At 41.4% G+C, this 25,164-nt stretch overlaps 1 protein-coding gene across 8 annotated transcripts in view; it reads left to right on the top strand.

Moving 5' to 3' along the window:
- Positions 1 to 25,164, top strand: part of MYO9A (myosin IXA) — a 186,014-nt gene that overhangs the window by 85,384 nt on the left and 75,466 nt on the right. For all 8 annotated transcript variants that reach the window (XM_087743837.1, XM_087743839.1, XM_087743835.1 and 5 more), the window contains exon 9: positions 3,893 to 3,982. In XM_087743837.1, coding sequence (XP_087599963.1) covers positions 3,893 to 3,982 — 90 coding nt within the window. The remainder of the gene's footprint in view (positions 1 to 3,892; positions 3,983 to 25,164) is intronic.

Below are 25,164 nucleotides of genomic sequence, written 5' to 3'. Positions count from 1 at the left end.
TGAAAGAGCACTGAACACTCTAATCCCTTTCTCAAATACGGGAGAAGAGATAAAAAGCGATGTTTTCTTGCTCTCAAGTTGGAAATGGTTCATTTTTCTTCAGCTGCTATAACATAATACCCCAGCATTACTGGAGAAGCAATCTCTGCCTGCCTTGGCTCCGGCCCAGCCCTTGCGGGAACCCACTGGCTGTCTGTTCCCTGCTGGGTTCCGCTGACGTTTATAGCCGTGGCAGCCTTACCGGTCATCCTTCACTGGGTTTTAGAGCTCTAGTCATCCAGCCCTCTCAGTGCTGGTTTGACTTGCACGTGGCAGTGAAGTCTTAAATCTGTATTTTGTCCCTGTAATTAAGATATAAACTCCTACAGGCTGTGTAGATTTTTTTTAAGAGGGAGAGCAGGACTTGTTCTTTAGCACCAGAAAGCAAAAATCCATGAAATGTAACTTAGAAGTGTAACTGCCAGGGCGCAAAATAAAGAAATAAGTTGTGTTCTTCTCTTTGCTAATCTGCTAGGATGGTTTTTGTCTCTATTTTAGTGTATCACGCCTACTGGAGGAGGAAGCATAGGATGTACATGATGGGGAAGCTGCAAGTATCTCCATGCACCAGATGTCCTTAGTCATCAGCATGTACTGAGTTTATCTTTAGAAAGCTCCTATGGCTCCTCGTTGGCATCAGGGGTCAGCTACCTTCAAGCTGTGACCTTAAATGAAAATTAGGATAATTTGGCTGTACCCATGGTGTTGTCTCTTAGAGGTGATGAAGCTATCAAGATCAAGCTCCACTGGGTGGTAATTGCAGGCAGGGACCCAGGGAGATGCAGGGATTATGTTTTCATCCTTGCCAAGCATGTTTTTGTACGAGAAGATGATTTGATGCGATACCTCCAGGTCAGCTCGCAACAGATCTGGAGATGAAGGATGCACATCTGCAGGTCTAATCCATCAGGAGGGCAGAAGGAGAAGGAAACCAGAGTGAACATTAGATGGGGATGGTGAGGGACAGCACGGGTAGTTGTTTAAACTGTTTAAAATCTCTGTTTGCTGACAAATCTAGGACTTGGAAGCATTTAGCTTGTTTAGGAATATTACATTGGGCTGTTTTGATTAGTAACCATCTGATACCCCTCTGCCTTGTTGCCTTTGATAATTAAAAAAAGCCAGTGTGCTGGCTGCAGGTTTGCAGCATCCCTGAAGTGGGATAACGGATGGTGTAAAACTCACTTTTGTTCCAAGCTGTGTAGTTGAGGGAGGGTAGCTGATGGTCCCACAGTTGCAAGCTGCTGGAAAAGTGTCTACATTTTGCCTGCAGAGCTGAAATTTGAAAAAAGGCTATTTTTGTGAATGTAGAGGACTAGAAACCAAATGTGAAAACTTGCTGTGGATTTCCAGATGAATGAGAAGATTTTTTTCCCCCCCCACTTGATTTTGAAAGGTAAAATCAGCTTTTAGGAACTGGGGTCTATTACTGAGGACTAACGAAACAAACCTCAAGGTGTTGACGTTTGATTTCCAATGACATAGACATTGCTGGTAGATGAAGGTCCTATACAGGCTATTTGACGTTTTCTGCTTTCTGCACCACAACAACAAGTTCTTGTTAGTGGGTGGTGCAGGAAAAGTCAGTTATATAAAAATGCACTGGAGCTTATCAGGGAGACTCCCATGACAGTATTTTTAGTAGAAAGTAGGTTTTTGTACAGAACAGCATCATTATTGCGATGGTTTGTGAGATTTCTTAAGTTCCACTGGCTTGTTTGCATTGCTCTTCATACTAATTACTGGATTAAGCCAATGAGTCAAAGTACATAAACCACTAATCATAGAATCATAGAATTGTCAAGGTTGGAAAAGACCCTTAAGATCACCGAGTCCAACCGTCAACCTATCACTGCCAAGTCCATCTATACCATGTCTTCAAGCACCGTATCTATCTGTTCTTTAAATACCTCCAGGGATGGAGACTCAACCACTTCCCTGGGCAGCCTGTTCCAATGCTTGACCACCCTTTTGGTGAAGAAGTTTTTCCTAATGTCTAACCTAAGCCTCCCCTGGCGCAACTTGAGGCCGTTTCCTCTTGTCCTATCACTCGTTACTAGGGAGAAGAGACCGACCCCCACCTCGCTACAACCTCCTTTCAGGTAGTTGTAGAGAGCAATAAGGTCTCCCCTCAGCATCCCCTTCTCCAGACTAAACAACCGCAGTTCCCTCAGCCGCTCCTCATAAGACATGTGCTCTAGACCCTTCACCAACTTCGTTGCCCTTCTCTGGACACGCTCCAGCACCTCGATGTCCTTCTTGTAGTGAGGGGCCCCAAACTGAACACAGTATGGAAGGTGTGGCCTCACCAGTGCTGGGTACAGGGGCACTATCACCTCCCTGGTCCTGCTGGCCACACTATTCTTGATACAGGCCAGGATGCCATTGGCCCTCTTGGCCACCTGAGCACACTGCTGGCTCATGTTCAGGCGGCTGTCAACAAACACCCCCAGGTCCTTTTCCGCCAGGCAGCTCTCCAGCCACTCCTCCCCCAGCCTGTAGCGTTGCATGGGGTTGTTGTGACCCAAGTGCAGGACCCGGCACTTAGCCTTGTTGAACGTCATGCAGTTGGCCCTGGCCCAACGATCCAGCCTGTCCAGGTCCCTCTGTAGGGCCTTCCTACCCTCCAGCAGATCGACACTTCCACCCAACTTGGTGTCATCTGCAAACTTACTGAGGGTGCACTCGATCCCCTCATCCAGAGGGGAACGTTTCCTATCATCCATGTCAAATTGTAAATGGTTTACCTGGGATAAAAATATGGCCCTGGATGACTTCAGAAATGTGGATTTGGTGCTTCTGGTCTTCATCAGAGATGTTCTGAGCAGGTCTGGTGTCTGCACGGAGTCCTTCGGTTATGATAAGCAGCTTGTATAGACTTCAGTGCGGCTTCTCAAGAAACAACATCTCCATATCAATCCATAGCTACCAGCTCTGGGCTCAAAGACTTTCCCCCAGACTAACAATTTCTTTTTTTGACACTGAAATTTAGCAAAGAGCAGTTAACGACTCAAAGTGTTTAGGTCTAACTTACACATAAGCGTATCACTATCTATTCTGGTAGAGAGGGCACGCTTCTGAATTTCTCCAGGGTATATCAAAATAAGAGGGACTTGAAACTGATTGAAAAAGAGGCTTTCTCCCAACAATTCATGGCAGGTATTGCTTCATTTGTCCGCATCATCTACCTACTTGCCGAAGTGTCTGTGTTTACACAACTGATTTTTTTTTCTGCAAACTGGTTTCTGTTACGGCTGATTAGAGATTGTCACCTTGCTGGGAACTGATGTCTTTAAGGAGTAAGTATCAGGCGCAAATAGCAGAGTAAATATCAGGTGCTTTTCAAAGGGTTACTTCCTCCTTTTAATTCCTCCGCACCCTGAAAAACACCAAAAAACCCCACCACTTGGATATCTTAAACTGATGACGCTATTTTGCTTATTTGTAGAGTAATTTGTATGATGTCATCTTGGCAATATTAGAAAGTTGACTTATTTTGCCAACAAAAAGTGTGGGAGGGAGGACCTGTACTGATAAGGAAGGAAACCAATGGGAAATTGCTAGAAATGCGATGATGACTGAATGTGGAAAATCAGGTTCCCTTGAATACAGTGGTGTATGATTTCTGATGCTGGATTTATGTGCTGAGTTGTCTCCTCCCAATGGCTAGCTTGTTCTTATGCATTGAACATTAACTCTGCAAAGGCTGGCAAAAGTGTTTATTTTTTTTTTAAAATTAAATTTCAAAATTTTATATTTATGAAAATGTTTACACTTATAAATTTTAATTAAAAAAATAGATTTAAAAAATTTATTCCTAGAATAATCATTAACATCAAGATTTTTGTTTTAGGTGAAAGAAGAGATGCTGTTTGAGGCCCTGGTTACCAGAAAGACAGTGACAGTAGGAGAGAAGCTGATCTTACCATACAAACTAGCAGAGGTCTGTACCTGATGGTTATTATTAAAACGGCAACTCTTAGGATGGTTTTCAATGCATTGAGATGTACACTCAGCTCTGGTAGAGTTTCTTTCAGTTTTTATTTATTTACATAGAAATAATGTAGGAGAAGCTAATGCGTATGAATCTAGAAAATTATTGACTTTACCTTCTATGCCATTCCTGGAAAGCAGGTTTGCACTTTATTCTGTGATAATCTTTAACTGTTTTAATGACTGACAGTTGTGTAAGTGTTCTCTGAAGCAGAATTGTGTGTTGCTGAGTGTATATGATATAAGTAGTAGTCTTCATATGTCATTCCTTACACTGTAGCCCTGATTCATCCCACAGCAGAGTGGTGACCTAAGACCTCCAGAAAATTTTTGGTGGGGTCCTAAACGCCTACATTAGTCATGGTTGGAGAAGTCATATGGGAGAAGCTGGAGATCCTCTGTAGGAGATTCCCATTATCTTTTCTTCAGACCTCGCATAACCTGGGTCCTTGCGTGATGCTTTGGAGCAGCCACAACTCGATCAGCTGCTCTCAAACTTGAGCGTAGTCTGCGCCGCTGCTAACCATGGGGCTGGCACTGCATGAAATGTTTAACTTCTCTATTATGGTCTGTCTCAGGATTACAATGTCAGCAAATGTTTTTTTTTTTTTCTAAATATGTGGTTTCCAGGAATTTTGAATTATATTCTGTGGCTGGTAAACAGAAACACCTCTGTTTTCTTCTTATATTCCCCAAAGTATATAAGCTCTATTCTGCTGCAATACTTGTTTTGGCTGTTTCTACATCTAGTGTTCTTGTATCCCCCCCAGGTTAAGAACATTGAGCGTGGCATCACACCACGTTCGGTCCCTTGGTTCCCCCTTGTTGTCATATGGTTGTATGAGAATTTGCAACATCTTGAGTAATGTCTCTGAGAGCATTCTGTTGTGTCAGAAATAAGTAAGCACACGATGTGTTGTCATTAGGTCAGCTGTAGATACTTTTATTCCTTTTTTCCAGGGGAAAAAAAAAATCTTTTCTCCCCTTTTGAGATTGTGTGTTTAAGCTCAGTAACTGTTACTGAGCTTTAATCTTTAAAAGTTAAGTGTTGCCTATGTGCAAGGCTTGAATCTCACCTAACAAAGGGCACACAAATGCTCTTACTGTGTCTTTGTGATGGACTTGTAATGGATGTGATATTTGTACTTTTTTCCTGCATCTTGGGCACAGACTTAAGAAATTGCTAGAAAAGCTTAAAACGTAACTATAACCACCCTTCTGCTGGAGGTGACTTCCCAGCAGCTGTGGTGATGGAACAACGTGCAGCAATGTGCTTTCAAGCACCTCGCTGCAAAACTTGACAGGTTGGATTAAACTATTTCTTCTAATATTTTAATATGGACTACCAGTTTTTGTATTGAAACAGCTTGGAACAGTCTTACCTTGAAACAGTCTTACCTACATGCTCTTTCTGTTGAGATCAAGGAGTCCCTCTTGCTACCTAAAATAGCTGAGCATGAATTTCTCAAGTACTTTCCAAAACGTTTTTGGTGATGTCTCTGCTCACAAATCTCAGGTATTCACTTATAAAGGTTTGTCACTAATATCTAGTACAAGAAATGAAAGATCAGGGTGTGGTGACTGTGGGGGAAGACAAAGGAGCACAAGGCTCTGGTGGGAAAGGCTGATGTAATCTCTGTGACGAAATCATTTTGTAAGAAGCCATGAATTGTGTTAAGAAAAGATAGGCACCACCCATGCTTTTTATTCACTGTCCTTACAACATTAGCATCCTGACCACCAAATTTTATCCGACAGTGACCTCTCTCTGGTAGCAGGTTCACTACTGACTTGCTCACGCTTGACATACTAGAGCAAAATTTGAGATACCCTAACTGGAACCTCACCCTGATAAGGGGTCTTCTCCTGGTCTTCCTCTGGCTTGGGGAGTAGGAGAAGTGACTTATTCAGATCCATCTGAATCAGGAGGGAAGAGTAGGATTCATTTGACATTTTGGGACTTTACAAAGAATACTGATGTCTGATAATCCCACTCATGACTAATGGGACTGTTGGCACTGTTGGGAATTAATGGCCTGGTTATTCTTCGTGTGTGTTTTACAAAAGAGCATTATAGTTGGCTCAAATGGATGGGGTGATTAAGGTTTTGCGGATTTTCAGACATGACTGTCCCACCACAACTCCTGTAACTCATACACAGCGGCCTTTCCTGATAAAGCAATGATGTATGTCACAGCTACTTTATTTTTCAGATGTTGAAATGCTTGATTTTTTTTCATGGCTTGTTGATACACTGCAAGTTTCAGAGGAGTTTGTCTGGAAAAGACTGTACGGCAGTGGCTCTCAATTGTAAAATGTCATTTTGGCATGTGCTTGCTTTTTTACACCATCAAGAGCAGCGGCTTGGATCTGCTAAGTGCCTTCCAAGGCTTTGAACAATTTTATATAGGCAGCCTGCACAATGTAGCCATTATTAAAAGAAGAGCAAAAACTCAGCAAGAGAAGAAATTCTAAGAAATTTTACTTGGTCTGAAACCGGTTGTCTAAACTGTGAGTGGAAATAGTAAAATATTGGGCTCTATGGGTGAAGTGGGGGTAAGTAGCATTGGGCTTCTACCTCCAACATCACTGATGAGATTGCTCAGGATAGCGGGAGAGTTTGTTTTTGAGGAGATTGTGTGTCTCCTGATGGAGCTGGGTTTCTTGGTTGTCTTCTGCCTCTTTATGAATTTTGGGTTATTAGTGAGGAGTTAGAAGTACGGAGCTTTAATCTGAAATAAACCCTCTTATGCAAAAAGCCTTGAGATCTTACATTTGGGATGGGTTCTTGAGCTTTGATGAGGTTCCTATGTGCATCTACTCCATACTAGAGAGACACGTATTGTATTCAGTATGGGTGGTTGGACTTGCCCATAGGGGTTCAGGCATTGTTTCACTTTCTGTGCTCTGCACAGGGGCTGACGTTTGCTGATTGCTTTCATCGAACAGTCTTGGAATATATGTGGATGACAACTTCACACAGAAATACTCTCCATGAAATGGCTAATGCTAATGTGATCACTCTGTGATCGCAGCCTGCCTCCTGTGAGATCTGTAACCTTAGGGTCCTGCCGTGACAATTGGCACCCCCCCTTAATAGTCTTGAATGGGCAGAGGAAATGCAGGTGGCCTAGAATAATCCTTTCCTCCAGAGGTTTGGAGGCATCAGAGCTGAGACTGGACTTTATTATACCAAGTCAAGCCTTTTCTCTTCCATGTTCCCAAGCTGTAGCTCCACAAGCGCACGGAGAGGATGCGTTTTTTTGGATTTGCAGTGATGCCACATTCCTCTCTGTCTGCATGCTTGCTCACTGCATTGTTATTGTACGCTGATTAGAAACACTGTCCTGTGGTTTGGGGCTTTTTTTTTTTTTAAACAATGGTTTGAGCACTTGGCAACTCCTCGTTTGAAACATTCTCCTTCATGACAGTTACAAATTTATATCAGGCTCTCTTCCTGGGTTTGTTCTATTCATCTTTGCAGTAATTTATGTAAAACAGGATATTTGATTCTGGCACATTTTGATGCTTGGGTAAAAGGTACTGCAGAACTGTCCTTGTGGGGACAACTTGCAGATGGACATCCTAGCAGCCTGAAGCCTGGAGTGTTGAAGGAGACAGCTGCACTTAGCAACCATCTCCTCTCTGTTTATTCATATTGTACTTCTTTACTTATGACTTTTCTTGATGGCTTTGCCCCCATGAGTCGCGTGCCATTTTTAGGTTAGGCACAAATGTTGGCTTTGTCAACTCTGTGTTTCTTTCAATAAGTCAAGACTTTTTGAGTCTTGCCTGCATACAGCTGTTCTGCTGGATGACCTGGGAGGACCTAAATCAGGTTAATGGGTTAAAATGTTATATTGAAGTCCAACAAGAAGGTAGGACTCCAACAAAGCAAAAGCACTGCCTCCTGCGTACCGGCAGTTGCCAGTGCCATCATCTTCAGCTGACCAAGTTCTTCCCAGCACATACAGATTTTATTTTACTTTATTTTACCCAGGATGGTACAAGATGTATGATAGCAGCACCTACTCAAGCAGGGCCGTAGCCAGAAGCAGATAAACTGTTGTGAACTGAGCTCCCATTTCAAGGTGCGATCTGCTGTTTCTTGGTGTGTAGTCAGCGCCTGTCCTCAGGGTATTACAAGGATTATGGAATGAGCATGTGGTTCTTCAGGAAGACCCTGGAAATTGTAATGTGCTATCAGGTTTTTCTGATTGTTCAGTAAATCATGGTGTATTGTTAAGAGGTTGTGTCTGACCTTGGTTTTAACGGAGCTACTGGTATTTCTGAAATTAAGGAGTGGCAGTTAAGGAGAGACCTGGTTTTGAAGGTAAAAAACGCTGCTTTGTAGTTGCAATCCCTCCTTGCTGTGGCACTGGTGGCAAATGTGGGCTTGATTGTAGATCCCATGCGTCTGCAGCCCTGCGGGGAGAGCTGCGTGTATGCTCTCAGTCTGCATCTCCAGCAGTTGTCGAAATTTAAATGAGCAAGGACAGCACATCCATAAATAAGGCTTATATTTACCTCTGGCAGCTGCCTCTTATCTTCAGAGCCACGCTGGCTTGTCTGCCACAGAGCTGCCTCCTGGAACCATTCATTTTTCCTTTTATAGTAGCTGGATGGTATTTTAATGCAGTGTTGGAAATGACTGCGTAATTTGGTTTAGTGCTAAGGTTCAGAAGCTTTATGCTGTAGATAAACTTAGAGAAAAAGCTGCATGGACATGAAAGGCTGCAGTTGTGTTCAGAGGTCTTGGTTCGTTGTCCAGAACAGCTGCCAATGTCTTTATCAGGAGCGAGATGGTGTATTAATGGAGCTAGCAGCAGTTAATGGATTTCCAGAGAAATCAGTGTGTATCTGTGCAGGGTGAGGGCAGTATCAAGTTCACTTAATTTAACAAATAAAATGCAGTGGTAAGGGCCTTTCAAAAGGAGAAGATTTGACTATGGGAGCAAGAGAGTCATCAGTGGTATCTGGGATGATTAGAGTATTTTGATTCAGGTCTGTCTTGAATGTTGGGCATCTCTCTGCAGCCACAGTATTATTCTTCCTAATAAGGTAAAATATAGCAGGCACATAGACGAAATAGGGAAAAATGGGATTTTAATGGTAGCAGAATAATAATGCACATTGAGGGTTGCTGTTGTTCTTCCCCAAGTGCCCCTCAACTCCAGACTCTGGGCATTTTTTTCATATATTATTGTGTGCATTTTTGCAGTCCTGCTACTGAGGTAAGAAAGTTTCATAAGCCACAATTCAGGTATTTAAAAGAAAAAAAAAAACAGATGCACTAAATATTAAGCAGCTTGACTGATGTTTGGTAGGAAACATGCAGCCAATGCAGGAGCTGAGCACTTTAATCAAATCTTTGTGGAGAACTTGGGGGTTGTTAAAAATCCTTCTCTTGATCCTGTTTGTAATCTGAGCATCATCTTAAGATTAATCTGTGCAAGGAACTGCCCATCTTGGCCACATCTGTCTTCCTGCTTCTATCTAAATAATTCAAAGAATTCATTTTTTTTCCATCTCAGTTTACTGCAAGGCTCCAAGGCCATTAGTTTATGCCTTGGCTACTACAGTCATATGCCTCTTTCAAATCTATTCAGCATCTTGACTGGTTGTTCTCACTTCCCCTTTCCATCACGCCAGAGACGAGACCTGCGTCTGAGCTCCTCAGCCATCCCCACCTTGTTTCCATCCCATTTGTTCTGCTTATCAGGCTGGCGTCTGTCACCTGCTTCTCTGTTTTTTACCAGTCTCCGCATTTTTTCCATGTTCTTCATCAGATGAGGAAAAACTCATTATCAAAGTAAATACATCTGTTAGTGAATCCTCTTTTACATCCTCCCAGAAAACAGATTTTTCCATGATGCTTTCAATTCATTTAGTTCTGTTGGTATTTCTTAAGCAAATGACTTTGCAGAAAGACTTTGTTTTAACAGATCTTTATAATTTTCAGCCATTTGTAACCAAGGATGTTTTATCCCTAAGGGTTAATTAATGAATTAATTCACACTTTTGGAAGAAGTGTGATGTGAAATTGCCCAACAGAAGGGAAATAAAAGATGCGAGACAACTTCTTGGGCAACAAGTGACCTGATTCTTCCCTTCTTTTAATTTTGGAAAGCTGTTAGGAGCTGGTGGTTTGATGTAATGAGTGTCACCGTAAATATGTCTTGTATTCAACTGAATGTGTATTCATAATTGTAAGTGGAAAATGGCTATCTTAAAAATCAAAGGAACTGAAAGAGACTGAGTTGTATGTCCAGGGAGCTCTCTGCAAGCAGATGTTGTAGAGCACAAAAAAAAAAAGGCATGTTATTTCCTGCCCCTTTGGCACTCTTCTATGTTGTGATAGCAAGACCTGGGATGCAAACATTTTTATTTTTTTTTACGTCCCTCTGCACTGCCCTAAGCATCCTTAGTTCTTGGGGTCTGCTAAAACTCTATTTAATGCCAAGATATTTTGAAAATTTTTATTTGCAAGCTTTTGTAGGATATAATGTGCCATCATATCTTTGCTTAAATGTCTATATGCTGTTTAGCAAATGAGTGTTACATGCAGGTGGTTACGTGGCCATGGAAGGACACCATCAAACTATTCTATGATGGTGTGCAGAGCACCCAAGTTGCAACTGAATCTGTGAAATGCTTTTTATTCTGCATAAATATGTGCAGCTATAGTTCCATGTGAAATCAGCTAATGATTAGTTAGAAAAGTGTTTATGAAATTCAGGTCAGATTTGCTAACCTGCTCCTGAAAATCTGCTACGTGCAGAAAAAGCAGAGGGTAATAAGCATTGAACCATGTTTTTAGTGTGACAGTAAAGCAGGAGAAGACAGTCCAGGTCTTCTGTCTGCCTTTGCCGAGGGCTGTGCAGCCTTGCTCCGTCCTTTCGTTTTCTCAGGTGTTCGTCATCCCTGGGTCTGTGCTGACTCAATTAGCTAACCTAGAGAAAGTCCTTGGAGTGGAAGGAGAGTTGGGTTTGTGTCCTTTTGCTAAGTTCAGTAGAAGTCTAGTAAACACCAGCGTTGCACTGTGTGGAGAAAGGGGGAGAGGAGGGAACCTTTGCCCAGGAGCAGTGGGGCAGGCACATCTCTGCCTTCTGGTGGCATGAAGCCATTAGGTTTGGGGTTTTGGGGTTTTTTTTTGTTTGTTTGTTTTTTTCATGTCATAAAGTGTCACTTCACCGTGACCACCTTTACCTGGGATAAATTTCTTGCTGATGAATACAAGACACTCAGCATGTTCGTAAAGAACCGTCACAAGATGGTTGGTTATTTCAGATGATAAACTGCGCTGTGTTACTGGGTTGAGCTTGGGGAGAACATTTACTTTTCAGCATGGTAACAGTTAATTGGCAGAGACACAAGATAGAGAAGCCTTGCAGAGCAGACCTTAATGAGGGGAAAAAAGTATTTCATTATGGCAAGGAGCTGAGCGATGTTTCATTAGCTTATGTACTAGTAGTGGTACTATCTAATGCCTTTTTCAGACCATTATAAAGAGAAAAGGAATGGCATTCCAGGGCCAAATGGCGTAACATTACCTAAGATGTTTAAAAAAACAAAACAAAACAACAAAAAAAAAAAACAAAGGAAAAGATCATAGTTGCAACTAATAGAGAGAAGAAAGTGGAGTGAAAATTCTCAGTCCTGAAGTATGAGGACAGGGACACTTAATGGAATAGAAAGTAGCAAAACTGCTGGAAGCACCTACTTATACCAAACCCCATTAGCTTAGGAGACTCATTGTCACCACAGGTTATTAGCATCAGGAGCTTAGCAGGATTCCTTTGAAGACCTGGTACATTGATGAGTGATTCAGAATTAACAGAAGAATATTAATAGAATAAAACTGAAACCCCACAAAGCTTTTAAGAGCCAACCAAGCATCTCTCCTTCAGGACGTGAGGGCAACCTGTCAGTGTAGAACTTCAAATGAAACTTTTTCATGGGATTAGGTTTCTCATTTTTCTCTTCAAAAAGCAAGGAACAGCTGTGCTTGGTGACAGAATATGAATTAGATGAGACTAGTGATTTTATCGGACTGATGTCCTACATGCATTTTTTCATGGGATGCAGCACCCTTCTTTTATTAGGAAGACAGAGTCCATCAGTGTTGGGTCTTTTTTTTTTTTCTTTTAACCTGTTTCAATGATTTTTTTTTCACATGATAATATGCCCTAACAGTTCCACGAAGCAGTGCGTGGGATTTGATGCTGAGATCCAGCTGAACGGAGCTCATGCCTACAAGGATCTCCCAAACCTACAGAACTTCATGGTTGACAACATACATCTGAACATCCTGGGAACCCAGTGCTCATGTGCAAAGATGTTATGGTTACTTGTCTCCTCTGTGCCACCATGGAAATTCTTGTGTGCTAGCTGTGTTATTTGACACTAGTATCTGGGAAAAAAAAGGAAGACTCTCAGATTTCAAGATTTCTAAGCAGAGTCCAAAATAAGGACTTTAAGAAGGGAAATGCTGACTTTCTATGGACTGCTCTGCCTGTAATCAACCTCCTCACTCCAACTGCCCTTTCTGTCATCAAATCCATCTCGACTCTTTAAAGGCTTCTTTTAATTACATCTGATTACTGAAAAGATGCTTTAATTTCACAGAGTCCCTTTTGCTACTTAATTTAGGCTAGACTCATGTGAAAAGTTTTATAAGAACGGAAACAAACCATTCCTGGATGAGCAAGTCAGCTCTTCCCACGCAGGATGTAATTTTGGTACAGTTGCTTGGAATGTGGGATTTTTCTATATAATCTCAATCTGAATAAATTTAGACTGATTTCTTCTCAGCCTAAGGCTGTTTATCAATGCTTGACATAGGAGGAGGTGTAGAAGCTCCGTGGCTGGTCAGGGTCTGTTGCACAGACTTTGCTTCTGCAGCTGTAGCAGCCAAGGAGTAATGAGAAATAATTTCTTTTTGAGGAAGCTTGCCAAAAAAAAAGAGCCTGTAGTGAAGACAAAGATACACTGGCAGAACAAGTTTTTCTACGATAGTGTCTTCTGCTTGGGAAGGGCCAACAGAAAGGCAGGTTTTGGCTTATAAATGCTCAGGTGCTATTTTTGGCAATGCATTGGACTTCACGGTAGGAATGCTGGTACATTGTGCCTATAAAGTGCTGCGCAAATTTCCCTAAACGTAGCCGACAGGTTCCTCCTGAGGTCAGGTCACACATCTACTTCTTGTGCCACTAAGTAACCTATTAATTTATTTATGCACTGTTTTCACTGTGAAAATACAGACTGAATGGGATCACAGATCATGATTTTGATAGAACAGACTCTGGATGAACATAGGTGGAGGAAAACACTTTTTTGTTTGAAAAAAGTGTTTGAAACCTTTGCTGTCATTGGACCCTTCAAATTTGGCTGGCTGATGACTCTTCTTCTGCAGCTCCTTATGGTGGGCTCATGGTTGCTCTACATGAGCACCTTTCAGTAGGGATACTCCATGCTGTCCTTCCCTCCACGGGGAGAAGCGAGAACCACAGACTCGTTTTCTGGAAAAGTTTTATTTCAGGAAGAGAGGGGGTTTTTTTGTTTCTTTTGATTTGTTACAGATGACATTTTCTAACCATGCTGTTCAAATCAGAAGGCTGAAGGCTTCGACTGAAATCTCTTTAGGAAGATGATGCTTGTAACCACATGGCTCCACAGTTGAGACTTTGAGAAAATCACTAACAAGATTTTTGTTGGTTTAGTTTGTAACCTGGGTGCTTTTTTCTGAAAAGCATGACGACAGCACATTACAGATATTCAGGTATGATATGACAATATTATAGATGGGGACTTGCAAAACATCTCTAAAAATAAATAGCAGGCAGGCTCTAGTCTGTGATGGAGATGACAGGTCTCCTGTCTGTCCTCTTCCAAGTCCTGTCTACCACCAGCTGTGATACAATAGGTGGGTCCTCAACACCCACAGAAGATGTTCTCATTTCAGATTTTACACTTCATTTTGCCTATTAATGTCCGCCTAACGACAGGAGGATGAGTAAGGAGGGGGAAGATTGCAGGAGCGTGCTGACACTTCCCATGTTATTCCTCAGGAGTCGTGCTAGCACAGGGAACGGCATGAGCTGTTTCAGTGGGAATGTATGCAAGATAGGGAGCAGTGTAAGGATGAACATATTAACCCATGATGAAATGAGTGCAATGACATTAAAAATGTTTTTAATAATAATTCTTTTTAAGTTATTCATGACAAAGGTTGGGTTTCTTATTTCCTAGAGTAGCAGGTAAGCTGGTAGCTGTGAAGGACTTGTCAACTTGATGATATATTGATGCAGGAAGATTGTCTCACTGGACAAATCCATTGATTTAACTTCTCCCATTGTGGCTGGGATTTTTTGGGAGGAGTGTCAGCATGGTTTGGGAGAGCCCCTAAAAATACCTCTGAGTAATACAGACTGGCAGGTTGGAGATGGACCTTTGTCCAAGGAAGGTGATTGTGAAGGTACTGGGATACTGGTCCAAGGAAGGTGATCATGGAAGGTACTGGGAAACTGATACAAGAGAAGGGAGAGCATAAGAAGAATTAAAAAAAGGTGTTTGATATGTGAAGTTGGAAACTAGTACCAAAAAAATATCTCTGAATCTGAGAACTTTATAACTGGTTTAGTGGAAAAATTCTTCGATGCCTTCTTATTTCAGTATTGTATTGGGAAACGATTCAGTATTGTATTGTAATGACATTCCAGTCTATTTTTTCTCAGTGTAAAATCCACCCATAAGTTCTGGAAAACATCATTGACACTTGCATCTCTTGGATAAAATCCATTGGCAGGACATCCCGCTGCCTCCCAGCTCCAGGGTGATAGTGGAAGGTTTCTGCCGGGACCTGGCGGCCAGCTGGGAAGGCACGAGACAGCAGTTGTGGTAGTGCAGGGCTTAGTGTGGAACTTTTGCGGTATGTTTTTTACAGGTACATTCATAGAAATAAAACATAAAAATGAGCCTTTGGAGGAAAGTTTATAGCATTTTTATATGAACTTTTCCTTTTTGTAATTAGACTCCTCTTGCTTTTGTCAGTCCTCTTCTTCCAATCATGCTTTCAAAGATATTTTTCCTCCTCCTTAATCAAACATGAAAATCATAAAAAAAAAAACTTTTGCAGGCTGGAGTCAGCATGATGCATTAATGATTTGAGTACTCTTAGGAAAAGCAAACACGAGAATGACAGGATTTTAATATGATGCTAAGATAAAATACGAGCATGGAAAATTACATCATACTTATCCAACCTGAGTATGATATAATACCCCTTGATGCCAAGATAGGGATTAAGCTAGAGTCTGATATCCTGCAAGAGTGCTTTCCTCTGGGTGTTAAGCCTCTGTTTAAAAAAAAAAAAAAGCTAAGCCTGCCTGTCTCAGCCTATGTCCCGTGACCCAAACGGGAACCACAAAAGCTGCTTAATCTATCTCCCACCGCAGGACATGGCTGTGAATGTAAACCAGACGCACAATGTATTCAGTAATAAATAGAAAGCGAGCAGAAGACCAGGAAACCATAATTCTCCGTGCGCACACGCGTGTGACGTGAGACCCACTGAATAATAGACTGAACCTGATGTGAGATAAGAGTGAGACACTAAAACCTGCGTTTGAACAAAAAGAGAGATTTAGACCTTGCCTAATTCCAGCAACCTAGTTTTGCATCTGTTTTTCAAGTCCAGAAATGTCACCGACTTCGGTGGTGAGCCGTAGAGAGGATGCGATGTGCCGACAGGTTTTGTATGCAGTGCTACTATATTTCATGGCCATCCTCCTCATTTTCTGCTCCTTCCCTAATTTAGCTCTTCTTCACAGCTACGTGTCTCTCCCTTCCTTAGGTGTTACTCCATCTTAGAACAGGAGTGACAGACCCAAAAAACCATCCCTCAGCAGTTGTTCTCCTCTCCATACAAATACAAGCCCAGGCTGAAGCCACCTTACGTATGTGGTTTGTTTTTGGTTTTTTTTTTTTTTTCCCAGCCCCCATGGAGCAGTAACAGCGTCAGAGATAAAAATTGGATTTTAATATCATTTTAGTACATGCAGTAGCTACTCCTCCAACACTAATGCTCTTATTAGTACCTGGCACCCCTAAGCCTTATTCAAATAAAATTATTTTTGAGTCTGTTTTATTTAATCATGTAATTCATGATTGCTGCAGAGATCATCATCACCTAGATGCCTGTGTGCACTGTTTTTGATTGACTGCATGTCCAAGACTTATTGAGAACAGAGGATTGGCTTCTGTTCCTGTTTATTAGACCCCTTTATGAGATACAAATCAAGTGTATTAGGAGAGCTTGAATTGCTCCTGGTTTTCCTTGTTCTAATCTCAGATAAGTCATATCCCTAGCAGTGGTATAGCTCTTCACATTGGCTAAACATTGCTAATTTTTTCTTTTAATAGAGATAAATGTGGATTTTTTTAGAATAGAAACTGATTTTTTTCATCGTTTTCTCATGCATACAGCATAATTATTGTTGAATAGATACTTTGAGTCAAATAAGAAAACAAATAAACTTTTTTCCTGTTTTTTTTTCCCCTGTTTGAAAATTATGTATATCACTCAAACCCACAGAAGTGACTGAAGGAGGGAGGCATCATCAGAAAATATTAAGTAAATACCATGGGCAAAATTCAGTAGGTATTAAAATGTGCTTTTTCCTCTGAGTCATCTTGGAATAATACATTTGTGTTACAGTAAGTACAAATGTAATTATGATGACAAATTTCACCTTAGAGAATAAGTGGGGGAAAAATGGGAATGGCTGATAAGGATTTTAAAACAGACAACAAATGATAACAAAAATAAAATCCTGTGTATGATAATAGCTCACTTTTTTTTTTTTTTTTGGTAGGGTATTAGAAGGTTCCCAGGATTTAGTGCCAAATTCCTGTGAGCAGAAATGCCAATTGATTCATTGGGTAATGCACTGAAAATTTATTCCACCTATTAAAAGAAAAATAAAAAAACAAAGCTCCTGTAGGACCACTAAAAATCAGTATATAGGTTTGATTTTTGGAGGGATTTCCTGAATAGGAAGAATCCTAGTGCTGCTTTTTAATTTTTTTTCCCCCTGAATATTTCATTGGAAGCACCTTTCATCCTTGTATAGAAATTATAGGAAGTCTATCAAAGGCCCTAAGGGAGAACGGGATATTTCCTTTCTTCCTGTGTTCATATCTTATTTCCTGAAGAGAAGAGGAATCTCCGTTTCATAATATTATACACAAGCAGAAAACATGAAGTGTTTTGTGGTGCCTGGCTTTACTTAAAGAACTTAACTCCTATCTTTGTGTTAAAACATAAACTGTTGCAAACTTCACACAGAAAGAAACATTTCTTGCCATCCTGGAATTATTCTAATTGTTTTTTTGTAAGTATTTGATGATACGGGTCTGAAAGGAGAGCGCGCATTGCTTGTTCTCTTCCTAGAGGGCAGGAAATACCCGCACACGTGTGTTCGTGTATATGTTATGGAAGAGCTGTTGGGTCACTAGGAGAGGAAAAATCCATAGGTAGTTTCTACAACTGTATCAAGATCATTCCTATTTTAACAAATAAATTTTTTGAGACTATTGCAAGTTCTTATTGGGAAATTTACAAGGAGAGTTGCTTGTAAAGCCAGATTTTTTGGGATGGGTAGGAGTTTTGCATTTGTAGGGAACACAGGCACTGGCAATGAATTTGTCCAGTGGGAGCAAATAACGTTGATAATGTCCATCATGAGATACACACACATGGTCTCTAGGGGAAATGCTGAAAAACTGGAGAAAGAAAGCACCATGACCAACAAGGCAACAAGTCTTCTAGGCTAACAACAAGGTAACAAGTCGTTGTCTTCTAACGAGTCTTTTCTTCTAGATCCAATGATTTTTCCAGAGTTGTGCCTGAGAAACGGTATTTAAACATCCTGTTTCAAGTACTCATAGCTTTTAGAAAATCTGGAGTGGGTGGACTGACCTTGCTCCCATGTCTGTATTGTCCCCTGATGAAAAATTGGGATTTAACAGCATTATGTTGACCGAAAATTGTTGAAGGTGTAATAACACCATGTTGACCAACTGAACTGTTCAGTGTGTCTTTACAGATGTTTCATAGATTTGCATAATGCTAAAGAAATAGGATAAGGGTTGCATGCTGTTATGGTCAATAAACTCTACAGGGTTTTAATCCTCATTAGGGCTTTAATTCAGTTTGGTGCTTATGCTTTTACTCTCCAGTTCTACTTTTTAAGTCCACTTTTCATTAACTGAGTCTGTACTTAGGACCTGGGGTCCAAAAACCCAGCTCTGGGCATGTGCACCCTTCATAGATGCATTTTTTACAATAGTGACCCCAAATAGATTGCTGCTCTCCAACGTGCATGCATTAAAGGGCATTTTTTCAGTGCAAAATGGTCTTCGGGTTTTTCTGCCTTGCTTTTCTGTAGAGGAGCATGTGGTGCTTCCTACGGTCGGGAGGTAGTAGTGATGGAGTGATGCTCAGCATCACTCCTGAGCAAACTCAGTGGCTGTTAAAATGTAATATTAATTGCTTTTTTGATGAACTGGTCATAAGAGCTGCCGGTACCCAAAAATCTATCATCCGGCCTTTCTGTTCTGTTTGTCCAGGATCAGTCTATCTCTTCCTTTGCATTAGCGGTGAGGGAAGACGGGCAGACCTCTCAATGAGCTAAGATATTTAAAGTCCTTAGAGGTCTGTAGCTGGCTTTTAAATACCACTTGGGAGTGATTTCTCACCCAGAATTGATCAGTGCATCAATATAATGCTCTTCCTAAGTGACAAAAAAAGGGATGAGCTTTGCTTTGCTTTGCTTCTGGCTTATTCTAATTTTCTGAGTCTCCATGTTGAGTGATGCACTGCACAGAAATGGTTATTTATTTTACACAGGCTTTTTTTAAACAAAATGTTAATGGAAGTGTTTATGCTGGTTACAAGAGTCTTTTATGCTATGTTTTTGTTTGGGTCAAAAATGTTTAAAGTTGAATGTCAGAGGCTGGTTGCTGTTCCAGATACAGTCTATGGTGGGTTTGGTTTGGATGGAGTAATTGGGGAGAGGGTCTGGCTTTTGTGTTTCAATATCACTCTGGATCTCGCTGGAGATAGTGGGGCCTGCACTCCAGAAAATGCTCATCTTGGCTGTGGAAGTGTTTGATTAAAACCACATACCTTCCAGCAGTCTTGATGGCTTTTTCTTCAGCAGGATCTGTTTGCCTTCTGCTACCTGGGATGTGCAATCACTGTGATGTTGCTGCAATTATGCATGATAAACCAGTGCTCTTTGCCTTATCAAAGCCCTTCAGTATTTGTTTCCACCCATTCTCTGTTCTCCAGGTTTTATTTATTCCTCTGTGTCTGAAAAACTTATAAATATTTGAGTTCTTGTTGTTAGAATTGAAGTACTGCTCACTCTTGCTCATATATTAGGTTAGTCAACAATATAAACACCGAATCCAATAAGGATCATGGGCTGCATGCCGGGGAACTTCTTATCCCAGCAGATCATGTGAAAATATCTGTAAAAGGTTAACTGGACATCTGCCAGGAAGGCAGGTCACCACCGTGGCCTTCAGGGTCTTGCAGCAGCACTGGAGGGGGAGAAGCTAGAGTCAGCAGAATGAAGACCAAGAGCTCTGTCCAGTGGTACAAGGGCATCTCTTCACCTTGCAAAGTCATCTGTTGGTTTTACAAGGAGACGATGTCCAAAAGCAGGGCAGAGCTTGGCATCTCTTCTCTGCTGGGCTGTGTCAAGGAGATGAAATCAAGAGCTGTGTTTGGTAAGGGTACCTTAAATTAAGCCTTCACTGAGCACCAAACCCATCCAGCTGTGTAAATAAAAAGTGGACTGAGCCCTATAGGTTGTGACGGACAACCTTGATGGCAGCCTGTGCTCAATTCAAGATGTTTTTTTGGGAGAGGACGTTCCCCATTAGATTACAGGCTGGTAGATAGGTATATCTTAAATGCTGATGTTGCCCCTACAACAACAGCCTGTGCCTTCCTTAATATCATATTGGAGTCAAAGAGCTGGAGATTTCCCCTGGTTTTGGCTCCAGGACCAAGTCCAGAGTCTAGGAGATGTGTGACATTGCAATGCCAACGCGGACTTTGCACAAATACAAGCCTGAGTTTTACTATTTCTGGCAGCCCTGCATCTCCAAGAAGGTCCAGAGAGACATGCAGGGGAAAGACCTGAGGTTTGAAAAGAAATTGGAAGTAAGAAGAGTTTTTTCTAATGAGTTTTTCAGAGTCGGTAGGTCTGGTGCCTGAGCTTTACAGCAAAGGGGCCCATCTGCTTGTGAAGCACTACATTTGTGACTGTCCTTTTTTTTCAATATTTAAAGCCATAAAATTCAACTGGCAGCTTATAGCATGAAAGTGCCTCCTTAGATTTTTTTTTTTTTTTAAAAACAAGTTGTGGCAGGATGAGTAAAATGTTGCTGGTTTAACCAGGGTTTTAGGAAGTGAAAAGGATCTTGGTTTTCTATGTACAAGCTGTTGTGGTCTCTGAATATGTAGCAAGGTGAAAGAAGCCATCATTCTGGCATTTATTAAAAATACGATTTTTTTTTTTTCCCCCTGAGAGCTATACTGCCTTTGGCCATCCAGCCCCCTGCGCAGGCTTTAACATCAGCCAACAGAAGCAGTGCAAAAAAAAAAAAAAAAAAGGTATATTAAAATACCGCCCTTTTACATCATCACACAGAGCTTTTTTATGGTTTTTACTCTTTGTGAGTCATTGCTTCTGTGGGAGAAGGTACTATGGGACTGTGTAATGCAAAGACTGCATTGTTATAGCAAAGTAATCCTGTAAAATTAAAGTTTCATAGATAATTTTTAAAAATATTGGGTTTTGGAATTTGATTGCAACCAACAGAACTATTTTTTAGGAGAAGGGAAGAAAATTTTAATCTTCTTTTTTTTTTTTTAAAGCAGGCATACAAATTAGAGTGTTAATGCCTCTGTTTTTTTTACCTGATTCCCTGCTTTTTCCATTTATAAGTTTTGGGGGGGTTCTAACCCTTTTGCTTTCCCTGGATTATCTGGGTACCAGCAAATATTTTGAATAATGCCAGCAGAAAAAGACCTTTACTCAGAGTTTCAAATCTCAGCTGAGTGCAGAATAGCAGGAGTAAGAAATCCTGACCCTGGGGTAGGGAGCGGTGGTGATGCTGTGGGGATGGCAGCAGATGGAAGATGTGCTCGTATGTCTTTAGAGAGTTTGTAATCTTAAGAATTAGGAATCTACTGAACTTGTACAAATGTGTTTTACAGAGGCTTTTAATTTGAGCAAGTTTGGTTTTCTTAGATTATATCTTTTACTGTCTCTAAAACACAGGCTGTCGCTGCCGAAACTGTAAGTCCTTGCTCCAAAACACTTCAAAGAGAGATTTTAATTCTTAAGTCTGTCTTCCCCTTGTTCCTTTTGGCAGAAGATATTTCCAAAAGTATATCTGTTTTTAAGGTAGCCTGAATCTGATGCCCATCATGAAAACTTTCAGGCCAACTAATTTGGCAATGCAATCTTATGAAGAACCCCAAATATCTTATATCAGGATCTTAGCAAAAGTTAGGCAACCCCAACAAGTGGCATTTCTAGTATACAATAAATAAAATATATATCCTTGCTAGCCTGATAAGCAGGAAACCTATTGATTAAAACCTTGTCTTCAGCTTATTTCCTGAATTGCTGAGTTAAAGTGCATTTGATATATCTTGTTTTCAAATCAGCAATATTTTTGCATGTGTGCAAGATGTTGCGTTTGCTTTGATCCCTGAGAGATTTGTTTTGGCATTGCAGGAGCTATTTTTATTTTGCTTTGTGAGTGAAATAAAAATGGTTTGATGAGTGCCATGGTGTTCCAGATCTGCCTAAATGTCACGTAAGGCTTGCAGAAGAGACAAGAAGCTGTAGGTGACTACCTGAAGACAAGCCATATGTAATATGTGCTATATATTTTGGAGAATATTCACATTTAATATATGTAGGATAATAAATAGAGGAATTAATAAATACCCCAATAAATACAGGAATGAATGTTTGAGCGCTTACTTTAAATGCTCTGCTGCATAGAAGTGAATGTAAGCACATAATACAATCCTTTCTTGAATAACAAGCCTGTAATTACAAGAAGAATATCCTGATTATTGCACACCAGGTCGTGATGTGAACAGCAGGGATGGTTGGGCAGGCTGAGCATCCTTTACCCTGCCACTCCTCAGCGGCTTTACCCTGTTGAACAGAGAAAATAAGAGCAAGACATATCGAAAGGGACAAACTGCTGTACAGGTTTTCTTCTTTTTTTTTTTTTTTTTCTTTCAAGGATTTTATGGACTAGTGGTATTTTAAACCATCTATATGGTGGCATATGACAATGCAAGATGAATGTCTGAAATTAAAAATAAAAGTGGAAAACTTCTTTTCAAAGTGGACTATTCCAACAGTTTGGGGGGAAATCATAGAATCATAGAATCATTAAGGTTGGAAAAGACCCTTAAGATCATTGAGTCCAACCGTTAACCTATCACTGCCAAGTTCACCACTAAACCATGTCCTCAAGCACCACATCTACCCGTCTTTTAAATACTTCCAGGGATGGAGACTCAACCACTTCCCTGGGCAGCCTGTTCCAATGCCTGACTACCCTTTTGGTGAAGAAGTTTTTCCTAATATCCAACCTAAACTTCCCCTTGAACAGCTTGAGGCTGTTTCCTCTTGTCCTATCACTTGTTACTAGGGAGAAGAGACCTATGCCCACCTCGCTACACCCTCCTTTCAGATAGTTATAGAGAGCAATAAGGTCTCCCCTCAGCCTCCTCTTCTCCAGAATAAACAACCCCAGTTCCCTCAGCCACTCCTCATAAGACTCGTGCTCTAGACCCTTCACCAACTTCGTTGCCCTTCTCTGGACATGCTCCAGCACCTCGATGTCCTTCTTGTAGTGAGGGGCCCCAAACTGAACACAGTATGGAAGGTGCAGCCTCACCAGTGCTGGGTACAGGGGCACTATCACCTCCCTGGTCCTGCTGGCCACACTATTCTTGATACAAGCCAGGATGCCATTGGCCCTCTTGGCCACCTGAGCACACTGCTGGCTCATGTTCAGGTGGCTGTCAACCAACACCCCCAGGTCCTTTTCCGCCAGGCAGCTCTCCAGCCACTCCTCCCCCAGCCTGTAGCGTTGCATGGGGTTGTTGTGACCCAAGTGCAGGACCCGGCACTTAGCCTTGTTGAACGTCATGCAGTTGGCCCTGGCCCAACGATCCAGCCTGTCCAGGTCCCTCTGTAGGGCCTTCCTACCCTCCAGCAGATCGACACTTCCACCCAACTTGGTGTCATCTGCAAACTTACTGAGGGTGCACTCAATCCCCTCATCAAATGTGAAATCATACTCTTGAAATTGCAGCAGCTCCTTAATTTGAAAAGAAATAATATTCCTTGATGGTCCTCAGATTAGGTAGTTTGATATCTATTTAGGATAGTGAGGAGCTTTATCTATAATGTAATGTCATCCAGGATCTATTTTAAAGAATAAATACGTCATTGAAATGGAAAAAAAACAAACCAAACCAAACCAAACAAACTTGAGTCATATAAAGTAGATTGTCTCTGCTGGTATTTTATAAATGGATGTTGCATGAAGGCAAAGTGCTGTCTTCAACTCTTCAAGCCAATTAAAAATGTCTCATTTTAGAAAGGTGCTGCTGGTTTGGGCCCCACAGACCTTGGCTACCGCAGATATGGGGTACCACAGACTTCATTCCCAACGCTGGTGGACATCGCTCCCCACGAGCAGGTCCATCACAGCGCAGGGAGGTGAGCTTGGAGAGCCCATTTTGGTGGGACCCCCTAGCACCCAGCAACACTGGAGCAACTTGGGTGTCCGAAACCAGATTTCTTTGCTGTGTGTGTGGTGGAAATCCTGCCAGGTGGAGACTGTGTGTACCATGAGGCAAAGTGAGCATTGCAGTTTCGGCCCCACTGCATTTCATCGTCTGGGGGAGCATGCAGGGTGAAGTACTGTTTACGCCGCTGCAAGTCTGCTACGACAGTGCGTCTGTCAAGGAATTATCCGGATTTGTTAGTACAATGGAGAGAAGAAATTGGCCTATAAGGAGCCAACAACTTTGCAAATGAGATCCATGTGGATGTGCACTCCGCGCTCTCCCTCATATTCTCTATAGGTTGCTTTGCCAGGAGTTTCCTACCAGCTCTTACGATACAGCCATCACTTCTAGAAGTAACTGTTGAAGAATTTGAGATCTGGGCTGTTGATCACGTTTTTGGGTCCCAAGCATAGCAAGGAGAGCAGCTCTTCATGGGCTTCCCAGCTTGTCATGTAGCTGAGCCCATCTTGGGAAGAAGAGAGCAATGGCTTATATCCCACCCTGCACATCCCTGGAGGAAACTGGGCAGTGCTGGAGTGGTGCAGACTTAACGATATCCTCATCTATTTTAGATAAAAAGAGAAAAATTCAGCGGTGAAGCACATCCCCTATAGCCTCTAATAAAAGGGGGAAAGAAAAGTATTGCAATATAAACCCATATATGACTGTATAGAGGAAACGATGCTGTTCTTTGTTGGCTTTAAATAGAAATGGTTTTCATTTTTAATTGCATGCCTTTGTGTTGGAGCAGTTAATTGGGCTGGTTTATGCTAGGACAAAGCATTATGGCAACGAGAAACATTCCTGGGTCTTGGCCTTCGTCTTTCCCCAGAGACTGATTTTTCTGGTGTGACAGTGGCACTGATTGTTTTCCAGCTTTATCTAATCAAATAAGCTGAGATGGAGCATGGGGTTAGAGAATTGGTCTTGAAATTTTCTATTAATCACTGAAATATTCCCCCACATTTTGGAAAAATGTAAAAAATAAAAATAACAGCAAAACCAACCAACCAACCAACCAAACCACCCATGTTGCTTGTAAGAAAACCAGCAAAAAAAACCTCTCCAAAACCTTTTCTTCAGTAAAGGGAAGAAAAAACAGTTACTGGAAACTAGACCTGTTTGTATTTCTAAATGCCAGCCACTTTCCAACACTTGTTGGATAACTCAGACATTTCAACAGCTCACACTCAGTCTTTAAAAGCGCTATTTTGGTCTGCACT

The sequence above is a fragment of the Nipponia nippon genome, unplaced genomic scaffold (assembly GCF_047370975.1).
Source record: "Nipponia nippon isolate SJK-2023a ecotype South Korea unplaced genomic scaffold, ASM4737097v1 scaffold_9, whole genome shotgun sequence".
NCBI classification, from domain to species: Eukaryota; Metazoa; Chordata; class Aves; order Pelecaniformes; family Threskiornithidae; genus Nipponia; species Nipponia nippon.
This window is presented reverse-complemented; position numbering and strand designations above follow the sequence as displayed.